At 39.4% G+C, this 22,355-nt stretch overlaps 1 protein-coding gene across 3 annotated transcripts in view; it reads left to right on the forward strand.

Moving 5' to 3' along the window:
• HMCN1 (hemicentin 1) overlaps positions 1-22,355 on the forward strand; it is a 723,834-nt gene that overhangs the window by 71,269 nt on the left and 630,210 nt on the right. For 2 of the 3 annotated variants that reach the window (XR_005774384.1, XM_040408842.1), the window contains exons 5-13: positions 2,418-2,589; positions 5,240-5,346; positions 5,654-5,774; positions 7,538-7,801; positions 9,827-9,971; positions 12,796-12,917; positions 16,850-17,125; positions 19,517-19,658; positions 20,403-20,530. Coding sequence is in view for 2 of the 3 variants with exons in the window: in XM_040408842.1 (XP_040264776.1) it covers positions 2,418-2,589; positions 5,240-5,346; positions 5,654-5,774; positions 7,538-7,801; positions 9,827-9,971; positions 12,796-12,917; positions 16,850-17,125; positions 19,517-19,658; positions 20,403-20,530 (1,477 nt within the window). In the remaining variant the exon portion in view is untranslated. Of the gene's footprint in view, positions 1-2,417; positions 2,590-5,239; positions 5,347-5,653; positions 5,775-7,537; positions 7,802-9,826; positions 9,972-12,795; positions 12,918-16,849; positions 17,126-19,516; positions 19,659-20,402; positions 20,550-22,355 lie in introns of those variants that run through there. The other variant, XM_040408843.1, reaches the window with a different exon arrangement.

A 22,355-nucleotide genomic window follows, 5' to 3' on the forward strand; every position in this document is an offset into this window, starting at 1 on the left:
GCGTCCGTGTGCGTTCTGCAATTTGCGGAACAGCACGGACAGCCTTCAATATAAATGCCTATTCATGTCCGCAAAGCACGGACAAGAATAGGACATGTTATATTTTTTTAGCGGGGCCACGGAACGGTGCAACGGATGCGGACAGCACACAGAGTGCTGTCCGCATCTTTTGCGGCCCCATTGAAGTGAATGGGTCCGCATCCGAGCCGCAAAAACGGCGGCTCGGATGCGGACCAAAACAACGGCCATGTGCATGAGGCCTTAACATGAGTGTAAATAATTGACAAAAATGCTTGACAATTCAGTCTCATTGCAAATTATATGAAACGTCTGCAGTGCTGTTTACAAAGGATGGGAATGTTTGGTGGAACGTTCCGACTGTTTATGACAAGGACAAACTGGCTCAAATCAGGCAACTTCAAAAATGCTAATCAGTTTCCCAGATACTTGCTACCATAGTCTACAGGTCAAAGGAGTGAAGTGCACCATAAATATTTTTTGAGTTTTGTGAATGCAAACATTACAGTTGTGTGGCATATTTCTATAGGTGCACATATGGCTGCTTCGCCTGAACAACTCTTGGATCTTGATTGACTATCTGAAGCATTAGTGAGCTGGTCTGGGCATCCATGGCCTTCACATTTCAGCTTAGCCTTAAGCGGGCCATACACATAAGAAGCATATTATATTTACTGAACCCACCGATTTTGGTGGGACTACCCAGCCATCTAATGTATATGACGGTCTCCTGACTCTCTTCTGATCCCCAGCATCTTCCTGTCCTCTTCCTACTGAAAATAAATACACATTTGGCCAAGCGGACATGAGCATGAGCGGATTGGAAGTGAGAGCTGTCAGACGAAGAGTGTCGGCTGTGTATAGCTGGCCTTAGATAACCTTGCTTTAAACAAATGTTTGCTTGTGGATTCTTTGACATTTTATTGAAACTCAGTTTGAGCCACAATTCTGCCACATTTTTAGTAGCCTAGTAAGTCTGCCCCTATGTCTTCATTATAATTGTTACGACCAGAGGATGTGGATCCTCTGTGTCAGCTGATAGAGGACTGGGAATTAGCCCAATATTGCTGACTCTGAGTACCAGTTACCCAGAATGCAGCGACCTGCAGTAGTGTGAACAGAGTCCAACAAAGGCGGAGTAAAGGAACAGATGGTCTTTACTGGCAGACAGTATTCAAAAGTCACTTGACAGATACAGGCAACACAAAGTTCAGAGCAATATAGCGTGCAGATATAAGCGGTCTCGTTGTCAGGCAGTGCAGGGTCTGGATCCAGGCAGACTTACAGGAGGTGATGGGCAGATGCATAGTCAGACAGTGCAAAGGTCTATAATCCAGGTGATCCAATAAACAGACGGCAGGCAGATGCGTAGTCAAACAAACCAGAGGTCAGAATCCAGGAAATCCAATAAACAGACACAGTGGGACGCTTCAGCGGGAGTCAAGAGGTACAACAACCACGCTTGGGCACTTCATGATGAGTGAAGCGGCCTTAAATACAAATAGTCCCGCCTCCCGGTGGGGATGGTAATCAGGAACCAGCTGCCTACTCCTATAAGAAAGGGAGAGGTGCACGCGCGAGTACTATAGCACATCAGATGACACCTGGCAGTGAGGACGGATGCGGCGGTATGCTGGCGGGCGCCTGTGTCTCCTACAAGGTAAGCCAGTACTGGGACTCATAGTGCTGCAATGTGCAGACCGCGATCTGCCACCCTGCATTGGGGAAACAGACCCCATACTGACAATAATATTCAAGTCTGGAAGTCTTCAACAATTTTCACAGTGAGAGCAGTTTCAATGTTTATTTGGAAGTGAGATTACAATAAAAAAAGAGTTTAAGAAAGAGTTAAGAAAGAATAAAGATACAATTTAATGGAACATGGCAATGAAGACCACCTACTATTGCAGTAGATCAGTGTGGATCTGACATCAAGGTCAGATATACAAGTTCTTAAATGGATCTGACCTCAGGTTCAGATAAACAAGCTCTTAAGGGCATTTTCAGGCCACCACACATTAAAGAGTCTCATATATTTTGGGCATTCATTTAAAATTTATATAAGTACTGTATAAACAGGTAACACATTATGTTGTCTAGAGACCCATTTTTGTCTTGTGTCTTATCTGTCGCTGGCCTAGCAGTCTAAGCCCATACCAACGAACATCATCTCCCTGAACTCTAACCTAGAACATTCCATTCTACTTATGTGAATATAAGCTTCCAACAGAGAAAGAAACTAGTAAGAAGTATACAGATATATCATCTGCATATAACATTGGTATTTCCTTGTTAACAATCTCTTTATAAGTAACAATGATCTAATAACTCTCAAATATTCTTTTTTAATGTTTGATGATGCAAACTTTGATGATAATGAATGATATGTCTTGATTCAGGTATTAAAGTGGGTAGAGGAAGCTGTTCAAGCCTCAAAGGTTCACCTTGTGTCGACAGACCACTTGAATGGCGCATTACACACCTGGGAAATTCCATTTGATCCAAGTCTTAGGGAGGTTACTGTGTCGCTGAGTGGACCTTCTCCAGATATTGAACTCTATGATCCACTTGGTAAGGTTGAAAACTCTGTGCTGATATAGTATTTGGAGTATTTGGATTAGTATTTGAGTATTTGGATTACTTAATCTACTGTACTTAACAAATGAATTAGCTCTTTCATTCCTTACTGCAGTACTGTATATGTTGTAAGAATATCCTACTGTGGTGAACATTGACACCTTAATAGGATATACATAAAATTCTGTTACTTTCTTAATATGTAGTTATAGCATTTGAAACTCTTTTTTTGGGACAGATCTCCAAATTCTCCACATAAGCATTAAGATACAAGACACAATTCTGCCTGCTGCAGCTGCCACAAGAGGGAGCTTCAGGATACTGTTTATTCACATGGCTGTATTTGAAGTATTTTTTAGTGTGTAAAATGCTTGCATTATCTTCCGAATTGAACTTAAACTAAAGCTTGAAATTTTTTTTCATCTTTGTGCATTTGGTGTAGTGCCATGCCACATCTGAAAACTTTTTTTCAGTAAACTTTTTCAAATTAGTCAATAGGAGGGGGTAAAAACACACAACATTTTCTGGTGTCCTATTAAAAGCAGATTCTGTATATTTTTGCAGTCAAAATATGTGTGCCAAATTGAAAAATACTTGAATGAGAGATTGTGACTTTTTTGTGATAGTGATATTACAGTAGTAATTTTGGAGTGAAATAAATAAACTTATATAACCATACTCACTTTCCCACCTATTTATTAAAACTGAAGTGAGTGTTAAAAAAAAATACAAAATGTTGCAACATTTTTGGCCAAATCAGGCCAAAAATTCTAAAATGTTGTGAATTTTTGATGCCAGAATTCTAGAATGCAGGATATAATAAATTCACCCTGTGATGTTCAAAAGTTACCCATAAATACACTGATCAAAATGTATACTGTCAAGTTGGTCACAAAAACAATAATTACTAAAAATATTTGCATATCCTTTTCTCATTAACCCAGAGGAGTGGTGTTCAGGCTATAAAACTCCTCACACATACTACTACCTCCCAGATCCTGACCAAGGCCTCTCACCTAGCTAAGCCAGTTCTTTCTGCTCTTTACTGGTAAGGGGCAATATAAGTTCTGCTTTAAAGGAAATCTGTCACCCAAAAATGTACCTGCCAGGTAAAATCACGTAGTCACACATTTTTTTCTAATCTTCTAAAAATATGTTAAACATAAAAAAGTGATTTAAACAGCAGGTCATTTTCTGATGACATATTCCCTTTAATACCCTTTTGAAGGGCTGAGCATTGACTTATTGGATTGATAGCTAACATCTAGTGGCATCTATGGCTTATTGTTTCTTTTGGAAGGAAAGCTAATTTGCACCCAAATTGAATTTCTTTGCAGATTTGGATGAACTGTAAGAAATTTTTTGAGAAGTGTTCTGATTATTACTGTAGACCAAAAATTATAATCTGCTGTACTGTAGGTCACAACTCATGGTAACCTAATGGAATGTACCATGATATGTCACATGAGATGGGAACTCACCACCAGATTCATGTCTGTTCATATCGCAAATACATCAGTAGACAATGCAATTGATGGAGAGAAGTCATCAGTGAATCATATGGTTGAGCCCATGGTGGTTATAATAAATAACATGAGAATTTGTGATTTGTCCCTTCTGATACCCTATTAATAATCCTTAGCAGAGCATCCGCCTGAAAACAACCTGCAATGTCAAACCCTCAAAAACACTATGCTCTGCTCTTGTGCAGTATAGGTGACATCTGTATTGGATATCTGGTAGTGCCTTTCCACATTACAGTATTTACTATGTGACACTATATATATATATATATATATATATATATACATGTGGTGTACCACTTTTCACCTGTGTTAATTTAATCTGCTCCTTTGGACACCAGGTGAGAATCAATTACCAAAGCAATTCCAGTTAAAAAGTATATCTTTAAGACTTTATTAAATCCAAATTAAAATAATCCGCACATGAAACCTATCACCGGTCTATACACTGTAAGGTGTACTGACTAATGAAGGTAGCTTCATTTTATTTCTACTGAGTGTATTGTACAAGATCATGAGGAGGCTGCTGTCCTCTAAGTAGACAGTGATTTACAGCTTTCATTAGCTCTTTTTCATTTTTATATGTAAGGAAGCTCTACAGCAGGGGTGCCCAACCTTTTCTGGTTGGGGGCCACATTGTCAGCCTGAACCAATTCCAAGGGCCGAAAATATAACTTAAAGGAGGTATTACCAACTGAAATACTGTATTTATGGCATATTAAACATACAGTATATATCATTAATGTCTGGTTACACTTCTAGTACTCCCATCTAATGGGAAAATACATGAAAGATACATGTGAGCAGACACTAGACATAGGCATACAAATCTGTTACCAGATGGTTGGGGGCTGCAAAGAATGGTATCGAGGGCCGCAGGTTGTGCACCCCTGCTCTACAGCATATGTGCATATTTTTCTTTATTGTTTTCCTCTTTTGGGTGACATGTAAGGGTTTTAAACCCAGTTGCTACTTCTCCATAGAGTCATGGTCTCAAGATTTAGCTTCCAAAGGAGTTTAGGAACTTAGATAAAGAACCTGGAAGAAGAAAATAGCGTAGTTCATACACTTAGTAGCACCACAACAGGGACAGTACATGACTTTATTTTTTCTAATTTCAGGAAAGCAGATGAAACCAGACACAGGCCTAAATGAGTTGCTAAATATATTCAATTCTGCCAAGGTGTTAAATATTAAAGAACCGGTGCCTGGTATTTGGAAAATTAAGGTAACATGATATCTGTTATGATTTTGTGACTTGTATGATACTGCATTTTTTTTTAAAAGCATAAACACAATCCTAGGAGATGGTTACATGTCCTTTATAGATATTATAAAATTGGAATTCACCAGAGTATTCAGAGAGTATTTTACTCTGTCCCATTTGGAGACAAAAACTTCTTTCTGCTTCAGATAACTGTTCTGTTTCCAGGTTAAACCTTGAATATTAAAATATTCACTTTTTGATAGAACAGAAATATTATGTATTGTCTGGGTATTATAAATTAGAACACAATAATATGATTATTTTTCAGACATCAAGTAATGGTCGTCATTCTGTGAGAATCACTGGAGTCAGTACTATAGATTTCAGGGCAGGATTTTCGAACCAGCCTACCTTAGATTTCAGTAAAACATCCAGCAGACCTATACAAGGTGGGTTCTTTTGCATAAGATTTTTAGTTAATGATTAAAGACAACAGATTTTTGTGCGGTATTAAATTGTGTGTAAAAGTAGGTTAATTTAATGTACAGTTAATGTTTAGTTTCACAAAGTACTGCATTTTATGAATAACAGAGTAAAACTTCTGCACACTCCAAATATCAGTTCTACTTCTTTAACTGAAATTAGCTCATTGTGGCAAATCAGACATATTTGTCTGATCTTCCTGTTTGATTTGCCACTATAAGTTCATTTCAAGAAAAGTGCAAAGAGCTCTTATATACAGGTAAGCCAAAGAGAGAACATATTTTTGGAAACATTCTGATAGCATATATAGAGAATCATTTATAGAGCCTCACAGAGGTTTTCTGGAGATTCTGTCATTAACTACAGAAACTGAGAGGATGTAGTTTTCATTGAACAGCCAAATGTATTCTAGGTACCATACATATATACTATGTTATGAGTCTGATGCAGAAGTGTAGAAGGCTTTTGACTAAGTACGAGTACTGAGGCATATTTGGGACATGAGATCAAGATGACTGCAGAGAGAAGTTTACAATTGGGTCCAGGAGGCAGACTACTAGGGATGATACTAGGCTGGCTGTATTATTTTTAAACTTAAACTGAAAGTGTACAGTATATATATAATAAAAAATTAATGGAGCAAAGTACAGAGAAATTCTTAATAAAAACCTGATATGTAGTGTTCTGTACCTCAGACTGGTCTGAAGGTTCCCCTTCCAACAAGAAGGGGTCATGTTTACGGTCATTGTCTTGTTGGAAGGGGAACCTTCAGACCAGTCTGAGGTACAGAACACTACATATCAGGTTTTTATTAAGAATTTCTCTGTACTTTGCTCCATTAATTTTTCCCTCAACCCTGTCTAGTCTCCCTGTCCCAACTACTGAAAAACACCCCCATAGCATGCTGCTGCCACAACCATGCTTTACTGCAGGGATGGGATGGTATTGGGCAAGTGATAAGCAGTATCTGGTTTCCTCCAAACATGATTCTTAAAATTGAGGACAAAAAGTTTAGTCAATCTTTTTTTCTCCTTTAGGTGCTTTTTTTTTTTTGGGCTTCTTTCTGGCCACGCTACCATAAAGCCCAGATTGCTGGAGTGCTGCAGTGACTTTCTTGAATATTTTCCCATCTTTACACAGTATCTTTGGTGCTCAACTACAGTGGCCATTGGGTTCTTGGCCACATCTCTTACCAAGGCCTTTTTCCTCGATTACTGCGTTTTGTGAGGTGGCCAGTTCTAGGAAGAGTCCTGGTTGTTTCAAACATCTTCCATTTAAGAATTATAAAGTGATTTTGGAAACTTTTAGTGCAGCAGAAATGTTTTGTATCATTCTTCAGATTTGTGCCGCCACACAATCCTGTCTTTGAGCTCTACAGGCAGTTCTTTCCTCCATGGCTTGGATTTTGTTCTGGTATGCATTGTCAGCTGTGAAACATTTTTATTTTTTAATAAATTTCCAACCATTTCTAAAAGTTTGTTATTACTTTCTCAATATGGGACATTGAGTGCAGATTGATGGGTGGATTTTTTTTTATTATAGCACAAGCCCTCAACATAAATTGTGAAAAAGTGGAAGAGTCTGAAAACTTTCCGAATGCACTCTATATATGAGCTCAGAATAAAGAAATGTTTGCCATTTTATTGCAAGATAAACAATCTTCAAGTGTTTGTATATTAAATACTTTTTGCTGTTTTCTGATCCATCATGCAATGTATTTTTCTTACAGGGATTCCCACATACGTTCTCTTAAACACAACAGGCTTACAACATCCAGCAAGAATTGATCATCTGGAGTTGTTAACCACTTCAGGACTTCTTCTACAGACAAATCCCATAAAATATTATCCTAATAGAATACCCCATGAGATTTGGAATGTAACTGAATTTATTCCACCAAAGGAACCATTTTTTCTAAGAATAACAGGATATGATAAAGATGGCTACCTGTTTCAGAGAGCGTCCAGTGTTTCATTTTCTAATATTGTGCCAGGTAATTATGAGACACTAAAAGAATGCTGTATCCAATACATATTTGGACACTGACACACATTTTATTTGTATTACCTCTTTACTAAAACATATTCAAGTTATATCATGTAATGGACATAAAGTCCAGACTTTTAGCTTTCATTTGAGGCCATCCACATTAAAATTGGTTGAAGGGTTTAGGAGTTTCAGTTCCTTTACATGTGTCACCATGTTTTTAAAGGGACCAAAAGTAATTGGACAATTTCCTCAAAGGCTGTTTCATGGGCGGGTGTGGGCAATTCCTTCATTATTTCATTTTCAGTTATGCACATAAAAGGCCTAGAGTTGATTTGAAGTGTGGTGCTTGCATTTCAAAGATTTTGCTGAGAAGTAAACATGCGGTCAAAGGAGCTCTCCATGCAGGTGAAACAAGCCATCCTTCATCTGCGAAAACAGAAAAAAAACATCCAAGAAATTGCTACACTATTAGGAGTGGCAAAATCTAGAGTTTGGTACATCCTGAGAAAGAAAGAAAACACTGGTGACCTCAACAATGCAAAAAGAACTGGACGCCCACGGAAGACAACTGTGGTGGATGATCGCAGAATAATTACCGTGGTGAAGAGAAACCCCTTCACAACAGCCAACCAAGTAACTACGGTAAGTGAACAACACTCTCCAAATCTACCATAAAGACAAGACTGCATGAAAGTAAATACAGAGGGCTCACTGCATGGTGCAAGCCACTCATAAGCCTCAAGAATAAGAAGGCTAGATTGGACTTTGCTAAAAAAAAAAATCTTAAAAAAAACAGGAAAATCCACTTCTGGAAGAACATTCTTTGGACAGATGAAACCAAGATCAACCTCTACCAGAATGATTAAAAGAAAAAAGTATGGCGAATGCATGGTACAGCTGATGATCCAAAGCATACCACATCATCTGTAAAACACGGCGCAGACATGTGATGGCTTGGGCATGCATGGCTGCCAGTGGCACTGGGTCCCTAGTGTTTATTGATGATGTGACGCAGGACAGAAGCAGCTGGATGAGTTCTGGGGTTTTCAGAGACATACTGTGTGCTCAAATCCAGCCATATGCAGCCAAACTGATTTGTCGTCCAATACAGATGGACAATGACCCAAAACATAAAGCCAAAGCAACCCAGGAGTTTATTAAAGCAAAGAAGTGGAATTTTCTTGAATGGCCAAGTCAGTCACCTGATCTGAACCCAATAGACCATGCATTTCACTTGTTAAAGACTAAACTACAGACAGGAAGGCCCACAAACAAACAGCAACTAAAAACCGCTACAGTAAAGGCCTGGCAGAGCATTAAAAAGGAGGAAACACAGCGTCCCGTGATGTCTACGAGTTCACGACTTCAGGCAATCATTGCCAACAAAGGGTTTTCAACCATGTATTAGAAATTAACATTTTATTTACAATTATTTAATTTGTCCAATTACTTTTGAGCCATTGAAATGAAGAGCATGAGTTTAAAAAATGCTTTACTTCCTCAAATTTTTATGCATTCATTTTGTTCAACCCACTGAATTAAAGCTAAAAGGCTGAACTTCAACTGCACCTAACCCTATAACTGTATGTATCCACTGTTAAATTAGTATTACTTTTGTGCTTGTATAGATAGATCACATGCAAGGATGAGGAATTCAATATGTGTATTTGTTGTCCGTTATAGGAACTCTTGTAGCCATGGTCCTGAAGATCTTCCATCAAAGATTAAGTCATTTAAAATTAGGCATAATGCATTTCCATGTTGTTTCCTTTGCTTCCTCACAAATTTCAACATACATCGTAGCTATGGCTTGAATTTGAAGGGTATTGGAAAGCTGACAGCCAAAGCTTAAGGCTCAGAGTGGTCACTGCTTCCTCTTCCTATCTGGTGGAGTTTGAATATAGTTTGAGGATAGATAAATTGATAGATAGAGTGAAAGATTAGGAACTAGCTATTATAAAATTTCCTTGTGTATAATGTCACTGTTCACTGTGTGTAATGCTATTTACTGTATCATTTATGCTCACAGGACCTCCAAAAGTGTCAATGCCCAAAGTAACGCCTGGCTACTATCTACAACCTGGTCGTATTCCATGCTATGTGGAAAGTCTTATACCTGTGTCAGTGCATTTTAGAAGGAATGGCATGAGACTTGGGATAGAACAACTATTCCAGTATGTATAATTGTTATTAAAATAAAATGTGATGTACATGTATATATCCAGAATAAATCGGTTCCTGAGCCTGAAATTCAGAAAGATGGGAAGTATTAATTAAAACTGGTTATTCAATGGACACATTCAAGTTCACACTATGCGAATTATGGCAAAACAAAAAGGAACAGTGGCTTAATGGTGCCCAGCCAGTTGTCCTAGTTTTTCTCATATACAGTTGCAAGAAAAAGTATGTGAACCCTTTGGAATGATATGGATTTCTGCAAAAATTTGTCAGAAAATGTGATCTGATCTTCATCTAAGTCACAACAATAGACAATCACAGTCTGCTTAAGCTAATAACACACAAAGAATTAAATGTTACCATGTTTTTATTGAACACACCATGTAAACATTCACAGTGCAGGTGGAAAAAGTATGTGAACCCTTGGATTTAATAACTGGTTGAACCTCCTTTGGCAGCAATAACTTCTGCCAAACGTTTCCTGTAGTTGCAGATCAGACGTGCACAACGGTCAGGAGTAATTCTTGACCATTCATCTTTACAGAACTGTTTCAGTTCAGCAATATTCTTGGGATGTCTGGTGTGAATCGCTTTCTTGAGATCATGCGGTCAGGACTCTGACTGGGCCACTCCAGAAGGCGTATTTTCTTCTGTTTAAGCCATTCTGTTGTTGATTTACTTCTATGCTTTGGGTCATTGTCCTGTTGCAACACCCATCTTCTCTTGAGCTTCAGCTGGTGGACAGATGGCCTTAAGTTCTCCTGCAAAATTTAAACTTAGGAATTCATTTTTCCTTCAATGATAGCAATCCGTCCAGGCCCTGATGCAGCAAAGCAGCCCCCACCACCATACTTCACAGTTGGGATGAGGTTTTGATGTTGGTGTGCTGTGCCTCTATTTCTCCACATAGTGTTGTGTGTTTCTTCCAAACAACTCAACTTTGCTTTCATCTGTCCACAGAATATTTTGCCAGTACTGCTGTGGAACATCCAGGTCCTCTTGTGCAAACTGTAAACGTGCAGCAATGTTTTTTTTGGACAGCAGTGGTTTCCTCTGTGGTATACTCCCATGAAATCCATTCTTGTTTAGTGTTTTACGGGTCATAGATTCGCTAACAGGGATGTTAGCATATGCCAGAGACTTTTGTAAGTCTTTAGCTGACACTCTAGGATTTTTCTTCACCTCATTGAGCAGTCTGCGCTGTGCTCTTGCAGTCATGTTTACAGGACGGCCACTCCTAGGGAGAGTAGCAGCAGTGCTGAACTTTCTCCATTTATAGACAATTTGTCTTACCGTGGACTGATGAACAGCAAGGCTTTTGGAGATACTTTTATCACCCTTTCCAGCTTTATGCAAGTCAACAATTTTTTATTGTAGGTCTTCTGATAGCTCTTTTGTGCGAGGCATCATTCACATCAGGCAATGCTTCTTGTGAGAAGCAAACCCAGAACTGGTGTGTGTTTTTTATAGGGCAGGGCAGCTGTAACCAACACCTCCAATCTCATCTCATTGATTGGACTCTTGGAGATGTCATTAGTCTAGGGGTTCACATACTTTTTCTTCCTTAACTGTGAATGTTTACATGGTGTGTTCAATAAAAACATGGTAACATTTAATTCTTTGTGTGTTATTAGTTTAAGCAGACTGTGATTGTCTATTGTTGTGACTTAGATGAAGATCAGATCACATTTTATGACCAATCTGTGCAGAAATCCATATCATTCCAAAGGGTTCACATACTTTTTCTTGCAACTGTATATATTTTGATATGTTATGTTATATTTAGATTGGTATTTGTATTCTGTTTGTGACTGTGTAGTTTTATAATAATATATAACTAAATTGATTAGCCTTAAGTATGGCTGCATGGCCATGACAAATACTGTGTGACCAAAGACCTCTGTCTAGCACTGCAGCCTTGCAACATAATGGATGTTAATAGGGTCATTTTGTGACCTACAAGTTGTTGAAACTCCAAACCCTAGAATGATAAAAAATACAGCACTGTTCTGCGACTGTTGGGTTGCTGTAGTGCCAAGTGGCAGGTCGCAACATAACGCCATTCACTTCCATCACTTGAAATTCAGGCAGTGCTACACCGCGATCTTTGATCGCAATAACCAGAGTCTCCTTGACTCCCCCAGAATAAAAGAGGTGTCTCAAGACAAGACCACAGTCTTTGTTTTTATGCCGTGTTATGGCATATGGAGGTCATAGTGGGAGATCCCCACTTTGGACGCCCCCTATGAGCCCGAGAAGAGAGCCATAGCAAACCGAGAAACCTGGAATAAATGTTTGCTTGACATTATTAACTCTAATGTGCGTATTAGATAGGATGAAAACTTGCCACTTCACTAAATGTCACCACAGGGTTAAAGTATCATAAATATAAACTGCTGCCGATATAAATGTCATAAAATATGGTGCCCCATTCAAGACCCACTCTAAAGGGCCATAGCAGAGAGTTGCTCTATAAGACCAGCCCCTGATCTGGTGAACATGGCGTGGACATGGCCTGTCCATGCATTACATGCAGTAACACCTTATTGTCATAGACTGGACCGGCATGCCCGCTTCCAATTAAAAGGGGCTGTCTTCATGAGGTAACCTCTACTCAACACTAGCCTTTTATATTACTTTAGAAAGATTTAGTTTCATCTAAGACAAACACATTGCAATTGAAGCAATTGAATCATCTACTCATTGGTAACCACATTAGACTTATTTCCCACAGAATGTCTTGATCCTCAATTACAGCCTAACAAAGACTTGCTTCATTTCTAGAACGTGTTTTAATTAATAAAATTATTTTCTGTGCAGAGAGTCTATAGAAGCAATCTGGGAAATCGCTAATGTGACTTCCTATGATGAGGGATACTATGAATGTTTTGCTGTCAGCACAGCTGGAAGTGCACGAGCTCAGACATTTCTAGATGTAAATGGTAAGTAATATGCTGTAGCTTATATAATAGCATTGTCTGCAAAATAATATAAAGAATCTTTATATATTACTCATTTGGATGCAGAAAATGAAGAGGAAAATATTATTTCTGTGATTTTAGTTCTCTTTTAGCACCATTTTAATATGTACACTGCGTGCAGAATTATTAGGCAAATGAGTATTTTGACCACATCATCCTCTTTATGCATGTTGTCTTACTCCAAACTGTATAGGCTCGAAAGCCTACTACCAATTAAGCATATTAGGTGATGTGCATCTCTGTAATGAGAAGGGGTGTGGTCTAATGACATCAACACCCTATATTAGGTGTGCATAATTATTAGGCAACTTCCTTTCCTTTGGCAAAATGGGTCAAAGGAAGGACTTGACAAGCTCAGAAAAGTCAAAAATAGTGAGATATCTTGCAGAGGGATGCAGCACTCTTAAAATTGCAAAGCTTCTGAAGCGTGATCATCGAACAATCAAGCGTTTCATTCAAAATAGTCAACAGGGTCGCAAGAAGCGTGTGGAAAAACCAAGGCGCAAAATAACTGCCCATGAACTGAAAAAAGTCAAGCGTGCAGCTGCCAAGATGCCACTTGCCACCAGTTTGGCCATATTTCAGAGCTGCAACATCACTGGAGTGCCCAAAAGCACAAGGTGTGCAATACTCAGAGACATGGCCAAGGTAAGAAAGGCTGAAAGACAACCACCACTGAACAAGACACACAAGCTGAAACGTCAAGACTGGGCCAAGAACTATCTCAAGACTGATTTTTCTAAGGTTTTATGGACTGATGAAATGAGAGTGAGTCTTGATGGGCCAGATGGATGGGCCCGTGGCTGGATTGGTAAAGGGCAGAGAGCTCCAGTCCGACTCAGACGCCAGCAAGGTGGAGGTGGAGTACTGGTTTGGGCTGGTATCATCAAAGATGAGCTTGTGGGGCCTTTTCGGGTTGAGGATGGAGTCAAGCTCAACTCCCAGTCCTACTGCCAGTTTCTGGAAGACACCTTCTTCAAGCAGTGGTACAGGAAGAAGTCTGCATCCTTCAAGAAAAACATGATTTTCATGCAGGACAATGCTCCATCACACGCGTCCAAGTACTCCACAGCGTGGCTGGCAAGAAAGGGTATAAAAGAAGAAAATCTAATGACATGGCCTCCTTGTTCACCTGATCTGAACCCCATTGAGAACCTGTGGTCCATCATCAAATGTGAGATTTACAAGGAGGGAAAACAGTACACCTCTCTGAACAGTGTCTGGGAGGCTGTGGTTGCTGCTGCACGCAATGTTGATGGTGAACAGATCAAAACACTGACAGAATCCATGGATGGCAGGCTTTTGAGTGTCCTTGCAAAGAAAGGTGGCTATATTGGTCACTGATTTGTTTTTGTTTTGTTTTTGAATGTCAGAAATGTATATTTGTGAATGTTGAGATGTTATATTGGTTTCACTGGTAAAAATAAATAATTGAAATGGGTATATATTTGTTTTTTGTTAAGTTGCCTAATAATTATGCACAGTAATAGTCACCTGCACACACAGATATCCCCCTAAAATAGCTAAAACTAAAAACAAACTAAAAACTACTTCCAAAAATATTCAGCTTTGATATTAATGAGTTTTTTGGGTTCATTGAGAACATGGTTGTTGTTCAATAATAAAATTAATCCTCAAAAATACAACTTGCCTAATAATTCTACACTCCCTGTACTTGCTTTAGAAGCAAGAAGGACAATGACACCTATTAGTAGATAAGTGAACTAAAGGAGGTTGTTGATCCAGAATCAATCACCTCTCTGAGTGTTTATGAATGAGAATCTTCACAAAAAAAAGTGTGTGTGTGTGTATATATATATATATATATATATATATATATATATGGGTTAGGTCAGAGATAACTATAGTGGTGAGGTTATGGATGAGGTGAGATAGGATTGGGTCAGTGGTGAGGTGTCATTTGGATACGCTAATTGAACAAATAATTTCAACTGGTGTGATATAACATTTAAGGTGTTTGTCTTCAGTGATGGTGGTAAACTGGGTTACGTAGGAATAGCACTGAGTGGTTGTGTAGAGGGATAGTGGGAGTTGTTGCTTGAAGCTTTCTCAGATTTTGTCAATTTTATCTTTCAAATATGATGCAAAGTCTTTGGCTGATATAAGGGGTGTGGGAGGAGGTATCTGGGGTTGAAGTAGAGAATTAAAGGTATTAGGCTACTTTCACACTGGTGTTTTGGTTTCCGTTTATGAGATCCATTCAGGGATCTCACAAGCGGTCCAAAACGGATACGTTTTGCCGTTAAAAGGGTTGTCCAGGTTCAGAGCTGAACCTGGACATACCACCATTTTCACCCAGGCAGCCCCTCGGACTTGAGCATCGGAGCAGTTCATGCTCCGATGCTCTCCTTTGTCCTGCGCTAAATCGCGCAGGGCAAAGGCATTTTTTGGAGATCCGGTGACGTCACCGGGCTCTCCATGGGGCTGCCAGGAAGCCCGGTGACGTCACTGGCACTGATGGACGGGCTTTAGCGCTGACCTAGTCACATCACGGAACACACTGCTGGGCTGAAGCTTCCGTCAGGCAGTGTGTGATTGTAAACAAAAGAGCCCTTGCTCTGCGTGATTTAGTGCAGGGCAAAGGAGAGCATCGGAGCATGAACTGCTCCGATGCTCACGTCAGAGGGGCTGCCGGGGTGAAATTATGGGTATGTCTGGGTTTAGTTCTGAACCCGGACAACCCCTTTAATACATTCTGAATGGATATGGATCCACTCAGAATGCATCAGTTTGGCTCAGTTTGGCTCCGTTCCGCTTTGGAGGCGGACACAAAATGTTGCTTGCAGTCCCCCATTGACTTTCATTGGTGTTCAAAATGGATCCGTTTTGACTATGTTAAAGATAATTCAAACGGATCAGTTCTGAACGAATGGATGCGGTTGTATTATCTGAACGGATGCGTTTGTGCAGATCCATGATGGATCCACACCAAACGTGTGTGAAAGTAGCCTTAAACAGTTTTTTGGTGTTGCAGGAAAGAGATGATATAAGAGTAGTAAACTAGTCCTATATAGAAGAGGTCAGTGCAGACCTGAATTTTAGAACACCTTGTTTGTATGAGTTAAAGTCTTCCTTGGAGTTAGCTTTCTTCTAGAGTTGTTCTGCGATCGTTCCCCATATTGGCCAAACAAAATGGTGTCAAATGAAAAAAATAAATAAACTCACATACCTATCTCTATGCTGCTGTCAGCGATGCGGTGCAGGCCTCTTTGGGCCTGTGTCCTGCTCTACATGCTGGCCGGCTCAGGCTGCTTGATGATGATGACATAATTGTGTCGCCTGTGCCAGCCTCTGATAGGCTACAGCCGCTATGTCTGAAGCCTGTCAAAGGAAACAGAGAGACATTGTTCCCATACCCACCACAGCTTTTAACTGTATCGCTGTCCTCAGGACTGTGATACAGTTGAATATAGAGAGATCACCTCACCTGGCCTAATTGGAGGTGCAGCCCTGTCTATAGGATAGTAATACCTACATATGATCACACTGATCTAACAAAGACCCTTGCTCTAAAATTTTTTGTCTATAGGATAGTGCAGCAGGGGAGTATGTGTCGGTGAGTGTCAGCCATGTTTCTGTGAGGCCAAGGAAAGTAACTTTCTGGGAAATGAATGGAACATGAGGTCCATAATGCTCCCGATAGAGATACTGGAGGAGTATAGGCCAGGGCAGTAGCAGTAGCCAGATGAGAGGACAGAAGGGACAGTGAGACAACTAGAACCTTGTCTTAAAGGATATGGAGGTGACGATGGTGAGTACTAAAGAAAACATGTTTAGTTGGTATAGATGTAGAGGAAAAAAATGACAGAACATGAGAGAGAAAAGAGTTAATTTCTGTCGCTAACAATGTAGTTGTTTTATATGCTTTACAGAACCCCCTCCTGTGCTTAAAGGTTCAAATAACATCACTGTCATCACTGGAAAAGAAGCTGTATTAATATGTGAAGTCATAAGCGCAGTCCGTTACAATTTAACGTGGTGGAGAAAAGCTCTTGATCTAAGACTGGCGAACGCTCCAGGGATTCATGTATTAAGTGACAACTCTCTTAAGATAACAAGTGTGAACATCAGTGATGCTGGTGAATATGTCTGTTCTGCATCCAGTGAAGGTGGAACAACTGAGGTTACATCATATCTTATTGTGCAAGGTATTTGTTTTCACACAAACTCACTTACTGCAGATTCAAACCCGGGAACCGAATTCTGTAAGGTGACAGTGCTAACAAGAGATGAGAGAAGTTTTCAAAAATTCCATTTGGAGGCTTTGCAGAATTTTAGCCAAAAATTTTATTCGGATGCATCACTGAACTTTCCCCAAAAATGTTATTTGATCCGAATTCATTCATGACGAAGCACGTTATAAATCAGCTATTTCCCAGCTGCAGGGAACATGTACAGTATCTCAGACTACGGTCTGTATCAGGAGTCGGATAGCGATATTAATACACAACACATGTACAGTACTGTACATACAGTAGACAATAAGATGCAGTGGGGCACAGGACAGTACAGTCGGGTGCAGTGGGCACAGGACAGTACAGTCGGGTGCAGTGGGGTACAAGACAGTACAGTCGGGTGCAGTGGGGTACAGTACCGTACCTGCGGCTCCCCACCCCGATGTACTGTAGGTCTGTATGGTTCCACTCACCCATTTTTTTAAATTTTATTTAATGATTGACTGTTCAGGTGCCATCCCCTTTAGCACCCGGCTCCTGTACAGTGTCGGGATGACTAGGGTCTGTATCAGGAGCCGGATAGCGATATTAATACACAGCAAAATACCAATATCCACAGTAGTTCCAAGCGCCACCTGGTGTGTACTAACCAAAATTGCACCCTTAGTTTTCTCTAAAGTCTATTACGCGCTTCGGGTTAACAAAGGAAATTAGATATCGTTTTGCGCTGCCGCGAGTCTGCTAGGAGCGCTAACGATGATACTACTGTATCTCAGTGTACATCACTGTGCATTGCAGAAACATGCATAGCTAGTCTGCTGTGGTAGTGAAACAGTTACTGTGTGTCTGTATGACAAGCAGGTGACAGGAGTCACTGTTAGAATCAGTTCACACTTCACTTTTTTTGTCAGTTACAGGGCTAAGTGTGAGCTTATCATTACAGGTCAATGTTAGCGTCAGGTATAATGGACTGAGGCTACTTTCACACTAACGTTTTAGTTTTCCAGTATTGAGATCTGTCATAGGGGCTCAATACCGGAAAAAAAACTGCTTCAGTTTTGTCCCCATTCATTGTCAATGGGAACAAAACTGAACTGAACAGAACGTTCTCATATTAGAAAGCAAACCGCAACATGTTGTAGTTTGCTTTTCGTCCTGGGATGCGGAGCAGAACAGATCCGGCATGAGCCCCAATGCCATGACACAATCTGCCACAATAGAAAACGGATCCACCCCCCATTGACTTCTAGTGGAGTTCATGACGGATCCGTCTTGGCAATGTTACAGATAATACAACCGGATCCATTCATAATGGATGCAGATGGTTGTATTATCAGTAACGGAAGCGTTTTTGCTGAACCCTGCCGGATCCAGCAAAAACGCTAGTGTGAAAGTAGCCTTAACCGTGCAGTGGCCCAAGATTGTACTATAGAGTACAAGAGCGCACTCCTTTTACACTGTCGTCAGCTGATTCCACATAGATTTCTACAGGACCTGTTCTGTTACACGCTGATACAAGTAGTGCCCCCCGAGTGGAGAGGATGTCAGCAGTAAGTTTGTGTTGATGTCACTGTTTATTTTTCCCTTCTGATCCATCACAAGAACAACCCCAAAAAAACGGATCCTGTCTTTTGAGCCTCCACCTTCACATGGTCCATATTTGCTCAGAAATTGATCAGTATTGTAAAAAACAATGTGGACACCCCAAAATCAGTAGTATCAGACCGCTATTTCACCACAGTTATAGAATCAAGGCCAATTGAAATTCCTTATCTATAACACAAGATGTAAAAGCAAATACGTGAAAAAATAGAGCACTATTTCATCCCAATTAGAGAATCAAGACGTTTTAGAATTATGTATGTATAAAACAATGTGTACACCCCATTAGCAGTAGTATTAGACAGCTTTTTCAGCCCAATTAGCGTAGTAAGGTGTAATAGAATTTCTTATCTATTAACCAAGGGGGACACTGTTCTATTGCCCCCTGCACTCTCCCTATAGTGTGGATAAAGTCTCCCTGTGATCTCCCTATTATCTCCCTACACTCCCTACAAATAAAATCTTTCCTAATCACTGTCCCTAGCGCCTGTCACTTCTCTCCCTGCACTAAATCAGATTTGTTACCAGGAAGCGCGAGGAAATTCGGATTTGTGACAAATCAAATTTTTCCTGAAATTTGGATCGAATTCCACTTCATGAACTTCGATTCGCTCATCTCTAGTGCTAATCAATGGGCTGAGCTGCCAAGAACAATCATAGCACTGCTTCTGGAAAAAGCAGACCCTTTATTGTAATCCCAGAAAACCGCTTCAATTTATCACAATGATGTTTACATGAAATCTCACATTGTTTTCTTTATAGAGCCTCCAAAAGTTGTTGTTGATCCCAAAAATGTAACATTTACCAAAGGATCTGGGATTAAATTAAAATGCTTTGCAACAGGATACCCTGCTCCACAGATAGTCTGGACTCACAATGACATCTTTGTCAGATTCTCCACGAGGTATGATTGTGGTTTTTGAAGATTATTCCATTTAAACATGTATTTCAACAGTGATTTCTCCTAGAACTTTAATAAAACATTGATAACTTGGTGTCACCATTGCCTTTCTTTAATGAGTGTGTTCCAGCAAAGTCTCATCCTGTTAAGGGACATCCCCCCCAACTGGTGATAGCCAGATGACAATTAATTTATACATTTATAGGAGAAATAACAAACGAACGACAGCACAGATTTCTAGGAAAATATGCTCCAGAATTGTTATTTCCTGTGAATACAGTTACATATACTAAAGTAAATATGTCACAGTTGTTGAGAAAGAACCGTATGTGGGCCCCTTTCTCTCCAATAGCTCACCATAGGGCAGCCTCATTTATCTGCTAGCTATCTGAGCTGAATAAATTTGTCTCAATATAGTGTCTGATCGATGACGTCTGACCACCGGTCCCCCACACACTTGCACTGGCCCCCATTTTTTAACCTAAGATAATACTAGAAGTCACTCCTATCACTCACTTGGAATGGGCTAGATATGAGTTCCTGACATCACATGGATGGGGGTGGTGTTTTGTAAAAAGGAGGCTGCAGACCCTTTATTCTAGTCATCAGTGGGTGTGCAGGCAGTCAGATATCTGCAGCAGACACCAAGAGCAGATCTAGTTCACTTGTCATCATTGTTTGTCATAAAACGATTTTATATAGAAATTGCCTTTTCATTTACTGCAACCTTTTATCTCATAATGGTAGATATATATTAACACAAGATGGGACCTTTTTTATAAAAAATGCCATGGAGAAAGACTCTGGAGTTTATACGTGTCTAGCAGCAAACGCAGCTGGAATGGATAGGCAGTCGTCAGTTCTTGTCTACATTGGTACGTATGAAGAGAACAGGTAAATGGATTTGTTCATTGATAGGTAATATGAACTGATTGGTGACAGACATCAAGCATTTATTATTATTATTTATTATTATTAACCCCTTCAATCCCGGGCCACTTTTCACCTTCCTGCGCAGGCCATTTTTTACATGTGTCACTTTATGTGGTAATTACTTTGGAGCACTTTTATTTATCCAAAACATTCTGAGACTGTTTCCTCGGGATACATTGTCAATATATTTAACCTTTATTTATGAAAAAATCCAAAATGTAACAAAAATTTTGAAAAATGTGCATAAAATACCTCATAAAATATTTATTACTTAACATTATCCATATGTCTACTTTATGTTGGCATCATTTTGAAAATGTCATTTTATTTGTTAGGACATTAGAAGGCTTAGAATTTTAGAAGAAATTCCTAAAATGTTTAAGAAAATTTCCAAAACCACTTTTTACGGACCAGTTCAGTTATGAAGTCACTTTGTGGGGCTTAGATAGTAGAAACCACCCATAAATGACCCCATTTTAGAAACTACACCCCTCAAGTTATTAAAAACAGATTTTACAAACTTTGTTAACCCTTTAGGTATTCCACAAGAATGAAAGGAAAATGGAGATGAGATTTCAAAATTTCACTTTTTTGGCAGATTTTCCATTTTAATCTATTTCTTTCTGTAACACATCACGGGTTAACATCCAAACAAAACTCAATATCGATTACCCTGATTCTGCAGTTTACAAAAACACCTCACATGTGGTGGTAAACTGCTGTGCACACGGCACATGGCAGGGCGCAGAAGAAAAGGAGCGCCGTATGGTTTTTGGAAGGCAGATTTTGCTGGACTGGTTTTTAGACACTATGTCCCATTTGAAGCCCCTCTGAGGCACCCTACAGTAGAAACTCCAAAAGAAAAGTGACCCCATATTGGAAATTATGGGATCTGGCAACAGTTTTATTGATACTACTTTGGAGTACATAGGATTCTTGATGATATTACTCTTTTTGTAAGGCAAGGTAACCAAAAAATGGCTGTTCTGGGAGTTTTTTTTGTTTGTTTTTTACAGTGTTCATCTGACAGGTTACATCATGTGCTATTTTTATAGAGCAGTTTGTTGCGGATGCGGAGATATTAAATATGTCTCCTTTTTTTGTTTGTTTCAGTTTTACATATTAAAGCATTTCTGAAAATAAATTATGTTTTTGTATCTCCATTTTCTGAACGCCATATTTTTTTGAATTTTCTGCTGATCGTCTTGTGCAGGGGCTAATTTTTAGCAGGAAGAGTTGACATTTTTTATTGGTACCATTTTTGGGTACGTATGATATTTTGATCAATCAATATTACACTTTATGGGGCAAGGCGACAAGAAAATCCGTTGTTTTGTTACAGTTTTTTTTTTTTTCACCTGAGGGGGTAGGTCATGTGATATTTTTATAGAGCAGGTCATTACGGACGTGGCAATACCTAATACAGTATGTACACTACTTTTTTAATTTATTCAAGGATTATGAAACAAAAAGTTATGTTTTAGTGTCTCCATATTTTTTTTATTTTGTGACCGATTGTCTTATGGCTTATTTTTTGCAGGATGAGGTGATGGTTTGATTAGTACTATTTTGGGGTACATACTTTTTTGTACGTCCATATTGTTTTGGCACAGATTTTTTTTTATGTTTATCTAACGGGGTAGATTATGTGATATATTTATAGAGCCGGTCGTTATGTATGGGGTGATACCTAATATGTGTGTTTTTTCTTTTTTTTTCTTCTATTTTTTTAATTATAAAATCGTGGGAAAGAGATTTTTTTTACGT

Source organism: Bufo bufo, chromosome 9, assembly GCF_905171765.1.
Source record: "Bufo bufo chromosome 9, aBufBuf1.1, whole genome shotgun sequence".
Lineage (NCBI taxonomy): Eukaryota > Metazoa > Chordata > Amphibia > Anura > Bufonidae > Bufo > Bufo bufo.